The sequence below is a fragment of the Nycticebus coucang genome, chromosome 2 (assembly GCF_027406575.1).
Source record: "Nycticebus coucang isolate mNycCou1 chromosome 2, mNycCou1.pri, whole genome shotgun sequence".
NCBI lineage: Eukaryota > Metazoa > Chordata > Mammalia > Primates > Lorisidae > Nycticebus > Nycticebus coucang.
The window spans coordinates 9,880,976-9,899,107 of record NC_069781.1 but is presented as its reverse complement, the minus strand read 5'-3'; the positions used below and the strand labels follow the sequence as shown (position 1 = coordinate 9,899,107).

The 18,132-nt window shown below is 48.9% G+C and overlaps 1 protein-coding gene across 7 annotated transcripts in view; it reads left to right on the top strand.

The window, feature by feature from the left end:
• Positions 1-8: 8 nt before the first annotated feature.
• Positions 9-18,132, top strand: part of LRSAM1 (leucine rich repeat and sterile alpha motif containing 1) — a 51,908-nt gene continuing 33,784 nt past the window's right edge. For 2 of the 7 annotated variants that reach the window (XM_053561789.1, XM_053561762.1), the window contains exons 1-11: positions 9-135; positions 523-698; positions 2,798-2,891; positions 3,237-3,293; positions 3,979-4,023; positions 5,009-5,086; positions 5,925-5,993; positions 8,718-8,802; positions 9,968-10,089; positions 13,864-13,954; positions 17,718-17,848. In XM_053561789.1, coding sequence (XP_053417764.1) covers positions 2,820-2,891; positions 3,237-3,293; positions 3,979-4,023; positions 5,009-5,086; positions 5,925-5,993; positions 8,718-8,802; positions 9,968-10,089; positions 13,864-13,954; positions 17,718-17,848 — 750 coding nt within the window. In that variant the 5' untranslated portion in view covers positions 9-135; positions 523-698; positions 2,798-2,819. Of the gene's footprint in view, positions 136-522; positions 699-930; positions 1,090-2,797; positions 2,892-3,236; positions 3,294-3,978; positions 4,024-5,008; positions 5,087-5,924; positions 5,994-8,717; positions 8,803-9,967; positions 10,090-10,177; positions 10,315-13,863; positions 13,955-17,717; positions 17,849-18,132 lie in introns of those variants that run through there. The other 5 variants (XM_053561767.1, XM_053561780.1, XM_053561772.1 and 2 more) reach the window with 5 other exon arrangements.

The window sequence follows — 18,132 nt, the reverse complement described above, 5'->3', positions numbered from 1 at the left end:
CACATCGGATATAGGTCGGAAAGCGCCTCTCTCGCGAGAACTGTCGGCTCCGCCCAGCCACTCAGAGACGCCCTGGCCGCCATGTTTCTTGTGGGCAGGCGCCTGAAGCTGATAGCTGGGGAGCCGGGCACCACGGTGAGCTGTGGCTAGGAATTCGGAGATGGGGTTCGGGTAGTTCACCCCAGCGGAGACCGGGAAGAAGAGTCTTCTCCCGACATCCAGGGCCCTACTCTTCCCCTGCTCCCTTATCGCGAGGGTCACCCTGGGGTCCCTGACGCCCAGTCTCAGAACCCCGCCTCTCCCCTGAGGAGGCCACACCCCATTCCAGTACCCCAGTGGGCTGGTGACCCTGAGCCCCCTCTAGACCTTAAGTGGTGTGTGCATTTTAGTTATCAAAACAATCATTCCGGTCTAAATCCAGTCCAACTCTTAATTCTGAGATTCCGCCGTTCCCAGAGTCTCAGACTTAGTCATCCTGGTCTGCATGACTTTCTCAGATTCTGAGTTTCTGAAATCCCCCAGCTCCTGCGTTTGGGGAAGACCAGACTCTGCTGGGGCCCGTGCTGGGTGATCTGCGACTGCAAGTCCATGACCAAGCTCTCTGAGTGATCGACCTGCCTCCGGGTCCACCCGAGGGAACGAACGTGAGGGCCACCCACAAAGTCAGGTTGGCCACTGCCCACCCCAGTAAGGGAAAGGTGGGTGTGGTTCTCCCCATCTTGGCTGGACGTCGGGGAGGGAAGGGATAAGTGATAGACATTTGGGGGCAGATTGGAATGAGCTGATCTTTTAGGAGGGATGAGAAGCGGTGGTCATTGGAGAGTGATGGGGAGGGTGGGGGAGAGGTGGTCATTGGGGGAGAAGAGGGTAAGTGCTTGGGGAGGAATGGCAGACTGCTATTTGCAAACTATTCTCCATCCTTGCAAGTAGGTGGGGTGACAAGAGGGCCCTGAGCTGGCTCTGCAGGCCTGGTCACCTCCCAGACAGCCTGCACCCACAGGCACAGACCTGTGATTTCTACCCCTCCCTCTGAGCACTGGGTGTGTCTTCAGCTGCATCTCTTTGCTAAGCCTCTTCTCCCTAGCTCAGGTAGGCCCTGGATCAGTGTTTGTTACATGTAGTGCTTTGTGGCTGACGTTACTGAGTGCTCATTATATGCCAGGAACTGTGCTTGTGCTTTGCATAAATGAAATCAGTGGATCCTCATGGAACCCAGCAGTGGTAGCATCATTACTCATACTTTACCAATGAGGAAACCAAGGCCATGAGAAGGAACCTGGGTGATGCAGTTGGTGGGCAACAGATCTTGGATTCACCTAGTTATATTTCTTTTTTAGCTTTTCTTTTTTTTTTTTTTTTTTGACGGAGTCTCACTTTGTTGCCCTCAGTAGGGTCCCATGGTGTCATAGCTCACAGCAACCGCAAAGTCTTGGGCTCAAAGTGATTCTCTGGCCTCAGCCTCCCTGATAGCTGGGACTACAGACGCCCACCACAATATCTGGCTATTTTTTAGAGACAAGGTCTGGCTCTAACTCAGGCTGGTCTTGAACTCCTGAGCTCAGGCAGTCTACCCATACAGGCATGAGCCACCACACCTGGCTTCAAACCCAGTTATATTTCATCCCAAAACATGTGCTGTCACCCGTACACTACCTCGAATGTTGCTTCCTGGCCTGTTGCTGTGTCTTATTGAGCACTAATATTTGCAGATGCTGAGCAGTGCCTGTGGCTCAGTGGGTAGGGCGCTGGCCCCATATGCCAAGGGTGGCTGGTTCGAACCCAGCTCTGGCCAGCTAAAACAGCAATGAGAATTGCAACAAAAAATAGCTGGGCATTGTGGTGGGCGCCTGTAGTCTCAGCTTCTTGGGAGGCTGAGGCAAGAGAATTGCTTAAGCCCAAGAGTTGGAGGTTGCTGTGAGCTGTGACGCCACAGCACTCTACCAAGGGTGATAAAGTGAGACTCTTTCTCAAAAAAAAAAAAAAAAAAATATATATATATATATATATATGCAGATGCTGTGCAGGCCCTGGGCAGGCAGTGAGCACCTCACTTCTGAGTTTAGGACAGTGTACTCCACATGTATTCCAGTGTATTCCAAGTTATGTGAGCACCAAGGAGGAACAAACTCCACAGGATCAGGACTTGAAAGACAGGGTCCTACACTGGCTTTGCTACAACCCAAGCTGTATAACCAGATCACTAAACTTAGTAAGGGTTGGTTTCTTCACTCCAAACAAGGATATGGTGAAAATCAAATGGAATAGTAACTGGGAGGATGACTTTTTGACTTCAGTTTAACTCAGAGATCTCTTTGATTATGATGTGCTTGAGCTTATGGCTGTGGCTGGCTCTGGTTTGGTTCTGCCAGTGCTGCTCTGACAGTGTTTCAGGGCTCACAGTGATTTATCAGCTGAGTCTGCTAAAGTCCTCAAAGAACATCCTTGGGAAGGACCTGAGAAAACTTCTGGCAAGCCCAGGAAGTGGAAAGGGTAACGCCAAGGTCTTACTGTGGGTGGAGTGGCAATTGTAGGCTAGAACCCTGGGCTGGCTTGCTCCTGTGCCCTTTCTGCCCCATCCTGCTGCTTGGTGTTGAGTCAACAACGAGCAAAGAGTACTGATGCCTGCTGTATGGGGCTCAGGGCACAGATTGAAGGATGAAATGGACATAGCTCTCACCCTGGTGGAAATCACAGTCCAGTAGACCAGCCGCATGCTTTGGGCTGCCTGCATTGGGCATTGGGACTGTGACACGTTCCCTAGGTCCTAACTTCTCTCCTGTGTCCCACTGTCCTAAAGATTTCTCTGGGAAAAGGGAAGGATGCCACTCTTCTTCCGGAAGCGGAAGCCCAGTGAGGAGGCTCGGAAACGCCTGGAATACCAGATGTGTCTGGTGAGGGAAAATGGGTTTTCTGTGCCCCAGGAAATAGGACTGTGCAACCCTCAGACAAGCCAGCCTTTCTCCCACTCCCTCCCCAATCCCCGGGGAAAATGCCTGATTTGGCCCCCACTGGTGAGGTCCCATCCAGAGTTCCTCCCTGGCTGTAATGAGTATACCTGTCAGTTCTTGTCCAGTCTCTCTGGGAAAGCAGAGGCTGCAGATCCACCTGCTGAATGGATCACAACCACATACTGTCTATGGATTCTTGTAGCCCCTTAATTTTATGTTTCTTTGCTTTATTTGTCCACTCTGCAAGAATACTTTTAATATTTCTTCAAAAATTCTTTTTATTCTTAGGCCAAAGAAGCTGGGGCAGATGACATTCTTGACATCTCTAAGTGTGAGCTTTCAGAGGTAAAGTGAGGATATGTTTTGTTTGTAAGCTGGATATGTCCTGTTTTCTTGGCTTGCATGTCTCTAGGACAGTAGTTCTCAACCTTCCTAATGCCGCAGCCCTTTAATACAGTTCCTGTGGGTTGTGACCCACAGGTTGAGAACTGCTGCTTTAGGGAATTTAGTTGTGAACTGGGTCTTTAAAAAGATGAGAAGCCCTAGTCCAGAGATGTTTCCTTAGATTTTGTTTATGTCCAGAAGAACTTAGATGATCCCTTGGCCTCAACATCCATTGGCCTTCAAGAGTTAATGAGTCAAGTTCGAAAATGTATCCCAGTTTTCTAGTGTGCTGGAAGGCTCTAGCATTCTCCAGGCCCTGGTGGGGCTCATGCAGGGGCAAGTTTAAGTGGGATATGGCAGGGTAGCCTTTTGCCAGCTGACTGAGGGGACCAACCACGTCCCCAGCCCCACTGCTCACTCCCATTACCCCATAGCTTAGCACTGCTCTCCACGGTGGCATTTTGTGCTTATTCCCCTCCTGCCTGACTCTCCCTCACGTGAATGCCACCAGATATAACAGTCAGTCTGAGATGTGGTCAACATGATTTAGTAGGCACTTCTGTGTGCTGTGCTCAGGTAGGATGACAAAGAACAAACGAAAAACTGGTGTGAGAAGAGCCACTGAATTATCTTCATCTTGTCTTAGATACCATTTGGAGCTTTTGCAACATGCAAAGTTCTACAGAAAAAGGTAAGATGGAGCTTCATTTTCAGAGAATGGTTTACTGCACATTTGCTTATTTGAAACCATGTATTTCAAACATGTGGGACCTTTAGGAGCTGTCTTCCTAGTATAAACACCTCCCTTCTCTCTGACACTCACCCTTTTGGCCTACAGCAGGTGTTTTCACAGATAGAGTAGACTTTGGGGCTGGACAGTCCTGGATCACATTCTGACTCTGACCCTCACTGGCCTCATGCCTTTAGTAACTTCCTTAAACTCTTACATCTCAGCTTCTTCATCTGTGAAAAAGACATTTAGAGCTCTGCTCTCCCAGAGGTGTAGTGAAAACTGAGTGGTAGATAGCTGGATAGTGATATAGATGTGCTGAGTCTATGGCTGCTATGTAAGAAGCGTGTGTTCATCCCAGTGTTAATAATAGTAGACATTCATTTCATTCTGCTTACACAGGAGAGATTAGGAGGGGAATGAATGATTTTTCAGAAGAGCATTGCAGCTTTGAATGCAGATAGGTAAGAGCACTCGAAATGAAGTAAAATGAAGATAGGCAAAAGGTATTTATACCATACCGACAAGGTAGTGAGCTCCTTATCACTGGAAATACTAAAGCAGTGGTCAGTAAGAAAAGTAGCACTGGACCACGTGCTGGCCCTGGGCTAAGGACTTTTTGTCCATTGGCTTGTTTAACCAATGTTGTAACAGCCCTGGAGCCAGACACTGGCTATTCTGTATCTTCCATGGGAAGATTATGATCAGCTGCAGGGGGATCCCCTCTCAGGATGAAAGTAGAATTAGATGTCTGATGTCCCTGTTACCCTTGAAGATCCAGATTTTAAGGAAGGTCCCGAGTACCCTGTTGTGGCATCTGGGAGAGCAGAGATGCCAGGCTGTGGCAGGACCACTGTGTGCCTGCTCTGCCCCAGCTGTGAGGCCTCAGCCTGCCCTGCCTGCCCTTCTTCCTCAGCCAGACAGGTCCACAAATCTTTCCATGCAGGTGTTGATCGTCCATACCAATCACCTCACCTCCCTGCTTCCCAAATCCTGCAGCCTCCTGAATCTCGCAACCATCAAGGTACTGAGTGCTCCTCCTGGGCGTCTGGGGCCCTGCATGGTGTCCAGGTGGTAGCTTAACTCCCTGCTCCCCTTTGATCCTCTTCTATCAAAGTGCATGCCAAACAGGTCAGATGTAACCGTCTGGGCTGTGGTCAACATGGTTTATCAGGGACTTCTGTGTGCTGTGCTCGGGTAGGATCACAAAGATGACCAGCCACAGTCCTATCCTCAGGAGTGTACACAGTAGATGAAAAGCCAAATGGTAAACTCTTGGCAGGTAAAACAGCAGAGCAAGGAAACTAATGGTCCCAGATGGAGAAGAAGAGGAAGGGTGTCCAGATGGAGTGGGAGGGTTCCCTCCTGACTTCGAGCCCCTTTACGACAGGGGCTGGGATATGTGAGGTGCGACATTGGGGTGGTTCCATATGGCTGTGCACCTGTGAGTGTGGTATGAAGAGAAGAGCCTGGCAGCCCAGGTGCCATGGTGCTTCCCACAGTTAGCTCTGGTTGGTGGTACTGGGGGCAGTTTTTAACTGCTCTTTATTATTATGGCCCAATATGCATTATTTTTATATTCAGAAAAAAGAGAATATTTCATACATATTTTTGTATTTATGTATATTTCATATATGTGTATATTATACATGTGTTGTCCCTTGATATCCAAGGGAGATGGGACCAGGGCCCCCAAGAATACCCAGATCCTCAGATGTTCAAGTGGTCAACACTTAGTTGGAGAGGAAGAGTCGGATGCTCTTGTTGCAACATCAGGGGCACCAGGCACCTTTTCACCATTCTAGAGCCTAGAGCCTGAGGGACTTTCTTAGCTGGTGACTGACAGGTGTCTCCTTCTACAGGTTCTGGATCTCCATGATAATCAGCTGACAGCCCTTCCTGATGATACAGGGCAGCTGACAGCCCTCCAGGTAGGGCTGCAGGAGATGGAAACCCACCTCTGATCGCCTAAGTGAGAAATTGCAGTCACATGAGCCTGGAACCTTCTGGTTGTGCTAGCCAGGCTGCACATGGTGCCACCTCCATCCTCCTCTTTGCTCTTGACACCCAAAGAATGCTCTTGCCACTACAATCTGGGCTGTGGGTGTCGCTCAACTATATTTTTGGCATGTGTTTTTTGGGTTTTCATTGTGAGCTTCCATGACTTTACAGAAAACAAATACCAGTGAGTCTACCTCTTAAAAATGATAAATTTAGGACCAGGCTCGGTGGCTTACACCTGTAATGCTAGCACTCTGGGAGGCCAAGACCAGCAGATTAGTTGAGCTCAGGAATTCCAGACCAGCCTGAGAAAGAGCGAGACCCTGTCTCTACTAAAAATTGAAAAACTACCCAGGTGTTGTGGTGGGTGATTGTAATCCCAGCCACTTGGGAGGCTGAGGCATGAGGGATGCTTGAGCCCAAGAATTTGAGTTGCTATGAGCTATGATGATACCACAGCACTTAACCCCACAGGGCAACAGAAACTATGCCTCAAAAAAAAAAAAAGCTGAATTCAGCACTCTGACTCATGTCTCGTCTCACTTCTAATCCGAAGAGCCACTACATTTACTGGGTGCTTGCTGTGTGCCAGCCCGGAGTCAGGCCTGTCCCTTGCTTTACAAACTGTGGATTCCTCATAGCCACCTCTGGGGCAGGCATTCATGTGGCCCCATTTTACAGAGGAAGTAGTGGCTTCCCACTGCACTTAGACTGAAATCCAGACTACTCACTCGGACTCCCGAGACCCTGTCCCTACATCTCTCCAGTCTCCCCTCCTGCTCCCCGCTTCACTTGCTGCAGTCAGCTGTAAACACTCTTGTCCCTCTGAGCCCTTCCCCAGCGTTGCTTGGGCTCTTCTTTTGCTTGAGTCCCTCTTCCTGGGGTTGTCTGCAGGGTTATCCTTCTTCTCTTAGGCCAGATGTCTCTGCAGACCCTCCCCGGCCTCCCTGGGGGTAGGGGGACTATTCATCTGTCTCCTCCTGGGCTTATTTCCTGAGAGCATGGCTGCAGCCTGTAATCCCTCATTATGTGTGTGCTGGCTCACTGTCACCCGACTGAAATGCAGTCTCTGTGAGGACAGCACCTCTACCTAGCCTGCTGCCCATCATGTGGAGAAGACCAAGAGGGATGTGAATGAACAAACTCACTGTGTGGGACACATTGTCACATTTTACAGAAGAGAAAACTGAGGTCCAGAGAGATGACTGTAACTTGTTCAAGGTCACACAAAGAACATGAAGCAGATTAGTAATAATTGCCACCACTTTGAGACACCGTAAATACCCTGGTGTAGGATCTTAGGGACTTTGTTTGTTTTTTTTTTTTTTTTTTCCGTAGAGATGGAGTTTCACTTTATGGCCCTTGGTAGAGTGCCATGGCATCAAACAACTCACAGCAACTTCCAACTCCTGGGCTTAAGCGATTCTCTTGCCTCAGCCTCCCGAGTAGCTGAGACTACAGGCGCCCGCCACAACGCCCGGCCACTTTTTGGTTGCAGTTCAGCCGGGGCCGGGTTTGAACCCGCCACCCTCGGTATATGGGGCTGGCGCCTTACCGACTGAGCCACAGGCGCCGCCCGGGACTTTGTTTTTATATGTATTTCTTTTCTTTTCTTTTTTTTTTGAGACAGAGTCTCACTTTGTCACCCTTGGTAGAGTGCCATGGTGTCATGGCTCACAGCAACCTAAAACTCTTGGACTCATGGATCTTCTTGCCTTAGCCTACCGAGTAGCTGGGATTACAGGCATCGGCCATGACACCCAGCTATTTTTAGAGATGAGGTTTCGCTCTGGCTCAGGCTGGTCTTGAACTCAAGCAATCTACCTGCCTTGGCTTCCCAGAGTATATAATCCTTCCAAACTAGGATTATAGGCGTGAGCCACCACCCCACCTGGCCCTTTATATGTGTATTTTTATAGAATTGCTGCTTTCACTGTTCTGTAACTTTTGGATACCTGACAGTAATGTGTAAGGTCCTTGGGTCATCAAACATTCATCTCCATGCTATTTTTAGTGGCTGCTTAGCTTTCCCACTGTGGCTAATTAGTGCATCATCCTATTGGCCTTGCCCCCCTCAGGGCACCACATCCTGGTGGGAGCATGGCTTTTGGGATCCAACAAGCCCTGGTTCCAATGCCAGAACCACTGACTACTGGCCTTGAGCCTCAGGGCAGCTCATATGACTTTGTAAAGCTGGGTGCCTACCAGGTGCTGTTTTACCCGACCCCTGAGTCTTTTAGTCTCCTTCTCTTCCCTCTGTGATTAGGGGTAGTTAGTGAGCATTTTGTAATTGGCATCAACGAGGACCCTCAGCCAGAGCTTTCTTTTTTTTTTTTTTGCAATTTTTGGCCGGGGCCAAGTTTGAACCCGCCACCTGCGGTATATGGGGTTGGTGCCCTCCTACTTTGAGCCACAGGCGCCGCCCTAGCTTTGCTTTCTTGAGCACATGACTGCACCACTCAGATCCTCAGTTTTCTCCTATCTTGAACAGGATCATAACAATCTATAGCTTCCTCACAGGACTGGCAGGAAATGAAGGCAGGTGTGTGCGGTGCCCGGACAAGGCCTGGCCCAAAGCAGGGGCGAGGGCTGCAGGGCTAGTCCCTGTAGTCTGTGTGGGCTTCCCTGTGTCATTTTTTTTTCCGGATTCTTAGGTATTAAATGTGGAAAAGAATCAACTGACATATCTACCACGATCCATCGGGAACCTGATCCAGCTCCAGACTCTCAATATCAAAGGTAGGGGGCCAGGGAGCCCTGTCCCTATAACCCTCAGTCCCCGCTGGGCTGTCCCCACCACTTCCACTGGATACTCCTCCTGGGAGCCACTGAGCTTGAGGGCAGCTTGTCTCCAGGTATCGCTGTAACTCAGACTGACCACCTGCTGGGTTGGTCTTTTTTTTTTTTCCATGGTACATATTGACAGGCTGTCTGGAGGGTTCCTATAACTCTTTGGAGCCAGGGCCCTATGAGGAGAGCCAACAGACAGTGTTGGCAGGCCCCATGACTTGGTGATTTGTGTTTATAAAAATGGATTGTGATGGCTCGGTGACTGTGGCTCAAGCAGCTAAGGCGCCAGCAACATACACCTGAGCTGGCGGGTTCGATCCAGCCCAGGCCCGCCAAACAACAGTGACGGCCGCAACAAAATATAGCCGGGCATTGTGGCAAGTGCCTGTGGTCCCAGCTACTTGGGAGGTTGAGGCAGGAGAATCACTTGAGGAGTTGGAGGTTGCTGTGAGCTGTGATGCCACAGCACTCTACCCAGGGTGACAGCTTGAGACTCTGACTCCAAAAAGAAAAAAAATGGGTTGTGAGATGCACAGCAGACTGGGCGACAGCACTCCCACTCAGAGAGATACAGGGAGCCTCCTGGCGAGTCCACAAGAATGGGGACAATTTCCCATTGACAGATGAGGAAAGTAAGTGTGATGTGCTCAGGGCCATGCAGTGCAACTGTGACCAAGCTGAGATTCCACTGTAGGCTCCATACCCTCAGAAGATGGCTTGCCCCCCGGACCGTCAGCTCCCCACGTCTTCTCACTGTCCCTCCGCACCTCCTGCCCAGAGTGCCTCAGTGTATCTAATTGTAGTGTGCAAATAATGATAAAAGTCATGGTACTCCATTTATTAATCACTGTCTGTGTGATAGGTAGGCACTTGCCGTGGCCCAGGGAGGTAAGGTCAGGTGACCAGAGTCACTCATCCACTCATCTAGTTAGTAGGAACTTGAACTGAAGCTCCACCTTCACATCCTTACTCACAGAGACCCAGGGCCTGGGACCTGGTGTGTGCCCTAAAGGTCAGAGTGAGATACGAGCTCCTTGAGTCCTAGTAGACAACAGGCAGGAAGCTGGTGACAGGGCTTCGGGGTATTGAGCCTGTGCCACTGGGATCTCTGCAGACAATAAGCTGAAGGAGCTTCCAGACACCGTGGGGGAACTTCGAAGCTTACGTACTCTTGACATCAGTGAAAATGAGATTCAGAAATTGCCACAGATGCTGGCTCATGTTCGAACCCTGGAGGTAAGTGGGGAGTCATTCTCACCGGGGGTCCTCTCTGGCCTACCTAGTTCCCCTCTTCCCACATTTCTGAGTGCCTGCCCCTGTCACAAGGTTCTGGGGTCACAGGGACCCCAAGCCATGGTCCTTAGGTGTCACGGAGAGACCAGTGTCAACATTTGCTGCTATGACAGAGGCAGAAAAATATTCTTCTAGAGTGAAGAAGAGAGAAGGCCAAATCTGGACAAGGTTATACTTTAGGAAAATTATGGTGTTTGAAATAGACCTTGAAAGAGGAATAAGATTTTTGAGAAGTGGGCAAGGATAACAGCAGAGTCACAGGTGGAGGAGGCAGGAGGAGGGAAGCGCAGGGAGTTGCAGGGAAGGGCCAAAAAGCCACAAGGTTAGAAGTCGCTGTGCCTGGAGGGCCCAGGTCATAAAGAACTCAGAAAGCAGAGGGAGTGGGGTGGGAGCAGGAATCACCCAGGGGCTGGGCCTCAGCTGGGCAGTGCAGAAACTTGGTTTCGCGGAGCAGGGGGAGGGGTGGGAAGAGGGTACGCAGCTATCATAACAAGTAGCACTGTCGGGGATGGAGGAACTTAAACAACAATTTATTTTCTTGTAGGTTAGAGGTCCAGGATCGAGGTGTTAGCAGGGTTGGTTCCCCCTGAGCCCTGTCCTCTTGGCATGTAGATGGCCATCCTCTCCCTGTCTTCTGTCATCTTCCCTCTGTATTTGTCTGTGTCCAACGTTCTTCTTAGAAGGACACCCATCATACTGCTGTAAGACCCAGCCTAATGACCTCTTTTTAACTTAATCACCTAAAGGTCCTGTCTCGAAGTGCAGTCACAGTCTGAGGTATGGGAGCTTAGGATTCTGACATATGGATTTGGGTGGGAGGGACACAGTTCAGTCCACATCAGACGCCAACATGAGGCGGCTGGCTTAGGTGGGATCCAACAGCCATGACAATGAGACGGCACTAGCTCCCTGAGTCCTAACAAAAGTCTTGTGGGGCAAATATCATGATGCAGATGAAGAGACTGAGGCATGGTTAGTAACAGCAGAGGTGGATGTAAATCAGGCAGTCTGAACCTGACACCTGTGTCTCCAATCTGTGTGACTCAGCTTCTGGAGCTGGGCCTTATCCAATCTGTCTGGGCTTCTCAGCATCCTCTGACGAGCCATCAGCAGATTCGCTGTCTCAGGCCAGATGCCGAGTTGAGGTATCTGAGTCAGAGTGGACAGCTGGGCCCAGAGACAGGGCGGAGAGGGGCCTGCCTCAGCAGCTAGCCTGAGATAGGACAGGCTGGGAAGACAGGCCAACCCAGGTTCGTTCTCTGTGCTGCCCACTGGACCTTCCTGAAGTGATAGAAATGTCCAAGGCCTGTGCTGTCCCAAGCAGTGGCTGCTAGCTGAATGGGCTAGTATGTATGACCAAGGAACTAAAAGTCTGATTTTACTAACTTTTTTTTTTTTAGAGACAGAGTCTCACTTTGTTGCCCTCAGTAGAATGCCGTGGCGTAACAGCTCACAGCAACCTCCAGCTCTTGGGCTTAGGCGATTCTCTTGCCTCAGCCTCCCGAGTAGCTGGGGCCACAGATGCCCACTACAGTCCCCGGCTATTTTGTTGCAGTTTGGCCAGGGCCAGGTTCAAACCCACCACCCTCGGTATGTGGGGCCAGCACCCTACTCACTGAGCCACAGGCACCGCCGGATTTTACTGACTTTTAATTCATTTAGATTTTAACAGCCAGGGATACCCAGCAGCTACTCTTTTAGATAATGCAGCTTGGATCACGTGTTTCTAATCCTGGCGCTATCCTAAGATAGCTAATAAGAGCTCTGTATTTTTTTTTTTTTTTTTTGCAGTTTTTGGCCGGGGCTGGGTTTGAACCTGCCACCTCCAGTATATGGGGCTGGTGCCCTACTCCTTTGAGCCACAGGTGCTGCCCTGGATTTCATTTTTTTATTTTTATTTATTTTTTTATTTTTTTTTGGGGCAGGGCTAGGTTTGAACCTGCCACCTCCGGCATATGGGACCGACGCCCTACTCCTTGAGCCACAGGCGCCGCCCTTCATTTTTTTTCTTTTAAATTAAATCATAGCTGTGTATAATAATACAGTCATGAGGTACAGTGTGCTGGTTTTATATACAGTTTGAAATATTTTCATCGAACTGGTTAACATAGCCTTCGTGGCATTTTCTTCGATACTGTGTTCAGACTTTTATTTTCTACATTTAGTAAATTTCACCTGTACCCTGGATTTCATTTTTTAAGAAACTTGGTGGCACCTGGGACAAACTGTCTTTTAGGGTGAGAGAGCCACAGCCATTCTTAGAGAAGGCTGTGCTGTGTGTCACGTCTTCAGATGTCAAGCATGTCACCCATTAAACTGCCCACCAGGTCGTTGACACTGTGACCGTTTGGCTCTGAGGTAGCCACAGCTCTGTGGCCTGTTCAGGGACACAGCTGGGATGGGAAGAGCTGGGACCTGAAGCCAGGGCTGTGTGTTTTGGGCTCAGCAAAGTGTCCAGTGGCTATTCCTTCTGCCAGTAATGGGAATGTTCTGTGATCTGTGCTGCCAGGGTGGTAGCCACTAGCCACCTGTGGCTACAAGGAACTTGAACTTTAAATGTGATTTAATTCCAGTTAATTAACATTTAACTGTAAATGACCACACGTGGCCTATAGCCACCATCCTGGACAGTGCAGTCCAGTGTCTGTGCTCTTGAGCCAGTACGCTTTGCTGACGGTGACTAACAGCACCCTGTGTGGGTTAATTTGCTTCAGATTGGGTATCCCAGTGTGGGGTTTTCCACTCTTGGACACCCCCCCACCCCTGGACAGTCAGTTCCTCTGCCCTGGAGCCTCCCACTCACTTAGCGACCACCATGCAAGGTGGTTGCCCTTGCCACCAGCCACTGCAAAATTAGGGCTTCTTGGTCTTTCCTGGCTCCAAGACTCCCCTGACCCCCAGGAATGGAGGATTTTACTTCCTGCCAACACTTGGTGGGGCAGAGGGTCTCTGGGAAGGCAGAGGTCGGTAGGAGGGGAGCTCCATTCAGATAACTCTACGCCTGGGTGGGGGCGGCCTTATGGACATGTGTGTGTGTGAGAGAAAGAGAGAGAGAGAGAGAACTGGGCCCCTGCGTCCTGGGCTTTGTAAGCACAGAAGCACGTGCACACGCCCATACACGTTTGTCCTTTCTTACTTAGACATACTGTCAAGTCTCTAAAATACAAAAAACGACATACTGTATATTGTTCTTTTTTTCTTCATTTTTTTATTAAATCATAGCTGTGTACAATAATGCAACCATGAGGTACAATGTGCTGTTTCCATATACCATACTGTATATTGTTAACAAAAGTTCAAATACTAGAAAAAATTTCACGTAGATAGTACCCCAGAGCCTGCCCTAGAGGGAGCCACTTGGAGCTTGGTGCATATTCCTCCAAGTTACCTCTATAATACGCTGATGTGAGAATGTATGAGTGCATTTGTTAACAAAGGTGGAGTCGTATTCTATACACTGTCCCGTAACTTCCCTTTTTTACTTCCATGTTTAGCCAAAGATATGAACCAGTGTTTACCACATGCCAGTGGCCTTCCCAGGTGCTGGGAATGCAGCTGTCAGTGACAAGACAGCTCCATCTTCTCCGCTCTCAGGGCATCGGCATGGCAGGCAGAGGGAGCAGACAGTGAGCACACAAGTTGATAAGGGACTCAGGCAGTCTCTGATTGTGTTGGGAGTGAACTGTCCAGTAAAGAAGGGTCCCCCTGTGTCTGCAGACGCTGAGCCTTGATGCCTCATCCATGGTCTACCCTCCTCGGGAAGTGTGCGGCGCCGGCACCACAGTCATCCTGCAGTTCCTCTGCAAAGGTAAAGCCAGGCCGCCTGCCTCTTTCCCTCAGTGAGGAAACAAGAAGCCAGTGGCCACCCAGTGCTGTCCCAGCCTGGGGGATAGCAGAGACCAAACTCCCCACAGTGTCTGCTCTCTTGGAGCTCCAGTCTGACAAAGGACACAGGCAAAACAAATGATTACACAGGTTTAAAAACAGTTACAGACTACTGTCACAAGACAGCATCATGGGGCATCTGGTGTAGGTTGAGAAAGTGGCTGACACCTGAGGGATGCTTAGGACTTAGGAAAGGGGGAAGGCTGCTCCTGGCAGAAGGAAGTGCGTATGGAAGGGCCGTGAGGGACAGGGGATTCCAGAGCACACTGAAGAGAAGGCCAGTGTGGCTGGAGTCCTGAAGCAAAGGGAAGAAGCTGGAAAGGCCATCTGGGCCCAAGCTCAGAGTCAGACAGGAGAGCCTCGTGATTAGACACCTTGGAGGCAGTGAGGGGAAGGGATTGGAGAAGGCAAGAAAGAATAGAGGACAGGAGATAGGGGGATTTGAGAAACAGTGGTGGCCTGGACTTGGAGAAGGGCTGTGCAGCCAGTGGACAGTAGAATGCCCCGGTCTTGGCGGTTCATGTCACCTGTGGAAATTTCAGAACATGACCAAGATTCCCATGCCTATGGTCACCTGATTTACAGTGACAGTTGCTAAGCAATGGGAATGGATGGTGTTTTCAATAGATGCTTCTGGATCAATTGGATGCCTTATGTAAAAAGTGAACCTTAACTTCTTCCTTAAATAGGAGACAGCACTAATCATGTGAGTTTGGTAAGTAGATTTAGTTAAACTCAAAACTTCTCTTCAAGAGAAACCACTTAGGGAAAGGAAAGGAAAGGAAAGCCACAAAGTCCGAGATGATATTTGCAGTATAAACATGTCCAGGATGGATCTGGATACAGAAAGAACTCACACAGGTCTGTAAGGAAAAGGTGTTAGCAAAAGACTTGAGTAAGAATAAATAGTATCTGCGGGCGGCGCCTGTGGCTCAGTCAGTAAGGTGCCGGCCCCATATACCGAGGGTGGCGGGTTCAAACCCGGCCCCGGCTGAACTGCAACCAAAAAAATAGCTGGGTGTTGTGGCGGGTGCCTGTAGTCCCAGCTACTCGGGAAGCTGAGGCAAGAGAATTGCTTAAGCCCAGGAGTTGGAGGTTGCTGTGAGCTGTGTGATGCCACGGCATTCTACCGAGGGCCATAAAGTGAGACTCTGTCTCTACAAAAAAAAAAAAAAAAAGAATAAATAGTATCTGGAATAAAGCACTCATCAGCCTTTTAGTCAACAGGAAAATGCAAATTAAATTAAAACTGCAAAGAGATTTACCTTGATTTACCCACTAAAATGACCAAAATTGAACTGTCAAAACCAAGAATTATCAAAGATGAGGGGGCAACAGGAACCTTCATATACCTCAGGTGGAGAGAAAAATGGAAAATTATTTTAAAAATTGTTGTCAGTGTCTAATCAAGCTGAACATTCAAATATCCTGTGACCCATCAGTTCCATTCTTAGCTTTATGCACAGCAGAAATGTATGTGAATAAATCCAAAAGCCATGTGCAGAGATATTCATAGCAGCACTGTTGTCTTAGCCCAGTGTCCATCAGTAGCAGAATGGATGAGTAACCTGCTTTATACTAAGTATGAAAACGTCACAGCAATTGAAGAGGACAAACTAGTGCTCCATGACACAACCAGACAGTTGCGAGACAGGTGCGAGAAGCCAGACTCGGGGCCTGCGCTGCTGGCGCTCAGGTTCTGCACCGGCACTGGTTGCTGGTTGTCAGGGCATGTTCACATTTACACATTAATCAAGGTGTACGTGAACATTTTTTGCTCTGTTCTGCATGTATGTTATAATAAAAAAAGGGGAAATGGGTCCACACATAGCAACCAGGCCACACATCTGCAAGCGAGCGTTGTTGAGCAACTGTGATTCTAGTGAGGCAGAGCCAGGAACGTCTGACCCGCAGCCTGCCGGCCACACACTGATTTCGTGAGGGCTTTTTGTGCTTATCTATGGTGCTGGAGGTCACAAAATGTATGTACTGACCATTTTTTGCTAATCAGCTTTCGTTAGTGTTTGTGTATTTAATGTGTGCCCCAAGACAACTCATTCTTCCAGTGTGCAGCAGAGAAAGAAAAGGTTGGAGACCCCTGAACCAAATTTTTAATTTTCTCTAAGAATATTTTTAGATTATACAATATTTAGGTATACTATAGAGACAAAGAATAAAGCAGTGAACATGTGTATACCTGCTACACATAAGAAATAATCCTTCAATTTATTTAAACTGTTTGGAAGTATGCATATATATAAAAATTTTGCTTTGCTCTTTTAAAAACATTTTCAAAACCATGAAAGATACCATACTATGCCCTGCCTTTTCTCACTCAAGAAAAGTCTTGGGTATTTTTCCTATCTTATAATATTGTTTAAATATTCTCTTAAACAGCTCTGGAAGGTTTCACGTGGTGGTGCCCAAAGCTTACATGGCCATCCCTGGTGGTGATGTGGAGGTTATTTCCAGTTTTCTATTGTTGTAGACATTTGAACCCACACCTGTCTGGCAATGTGAACCTTCATGTAGGGCAGACTGCAGTGGAGTTGGTGGGAGAAAGGGCACGAGCTCTCCAGGTGCCCGGGGAAGAGGTCACGCCTGCCTCTACCCCATGAGGACTGTCTTGGGTATTTTTCCCTCTTTGCAACCTGGCTGACACTTCCCATTATCCTGAAGAGTCTGCCAACCTGATAGATAGACAAGAGAAACTATTACTATTTTAATGCTATTTCCTTGATTATGTGAATATTTTTTCCTAAGTCTACTACCCAGTTTTTGTATTTCTTGTGGGCTCCTGTTTGAATCCTTCTGGGGTGAGAGAAAGACAGCTTTGACTACATCAAAATTTAAAACTTGTTGGCCAGGCGCAGTAGTTACACCTATAATCCTAGCACTCTGGGAGGCCGAGGCGGGAGGATCTCTGAGCTCAGGAGTTTGAGACCAGCCTAAGCAAGAGCAAGACCCCATCTCTACTAAAAACAAAAAAATTAGGTGTTACGGGCACCTGTAGCCTCAGCTATTCAGGAGGCTCAGGCAGGAGGATCACTTGAACCCAGGAATTTGAGGTTGTTGTGAGCTATGATGACACCACTGCACTCTGCCCAGGAGGACAGAGTGAGACTTAACAGAGTATTGAAACTTGAAACAGAGTTAAAAGTTGTTTACTTCAGAAGGACACCATCATTAAAGTTAGTGAGACAAGTTACCACCTGGAGGAAGATAGTTGTGATATACATTATAGACTCAAGGTTATTAATTACAACATGTAAAGCACCTACAAATCAGAAAAAAGCTAACAACCCAATAGAAAATGGGTTCAAGGTGTGAACTCTCAGATTTTAGAGGAGGAAATTACACAGGGGCAGAGAAGGAAAAGTCTTACATGCAGGGAATTACTGGGTTTCTCTCCTAGTCTTAGGCCTTTTCTGTCACCTCATTGTCACTTGCACGGTAAAGAGGAAGAGAGCTGCCTGTGTCACTCAGCTGACATTCACTGAGCAGGGCGCAGGGGTTAGGACTCATGAAAAACGCGTAGGGCCCAGACCAGGGAAGAGGACAGAGGGCTGAGCTTGGCAGGGGGAGGCAGGCTGCTGGGGAGGAAGGAGGATGAGGGCGTGGGCCTGGGCGCAACTGGGTACCTAGGCTGTGTCCTCTTCCTGGCTAGCTGTGTCTGTCTCTTGCAGAGTCAGGGCTGGAATACTACCCGCCTTCTCAGTACCTGCTGCCAGTTCTGGAGCAAGATGGAGCCGAGAACCCACGGGACAGCCCCGATGGGCCCAGAGACAGATTCTTGAGGGAGGAGGTGGAATGGCAGGTAAGGGAAGTCGCTTGCTGTGAGTTTGTGTGTTCAGGAGAGCTGGGCAGAGGGGGATGTTCAGAGCAACAGCCTGGATCCCTCCATCAAATTCACATTGGCTTCCTTTCAGACTGATGTGCTGAGCCGCTTTGACAAGTCCACAGTGGCAGCCTCACCCAGCAGCTCAGCAAGCTGGTCTGTCTCCTGTCTCTGCTGTGTCCTCCTCCTTTGCCCTGGGTAGAGTGTTGTGGTGTCATCACAGCTCACAGCAACTGCAAACTCTTGGGCTCAAGCAATCCTCT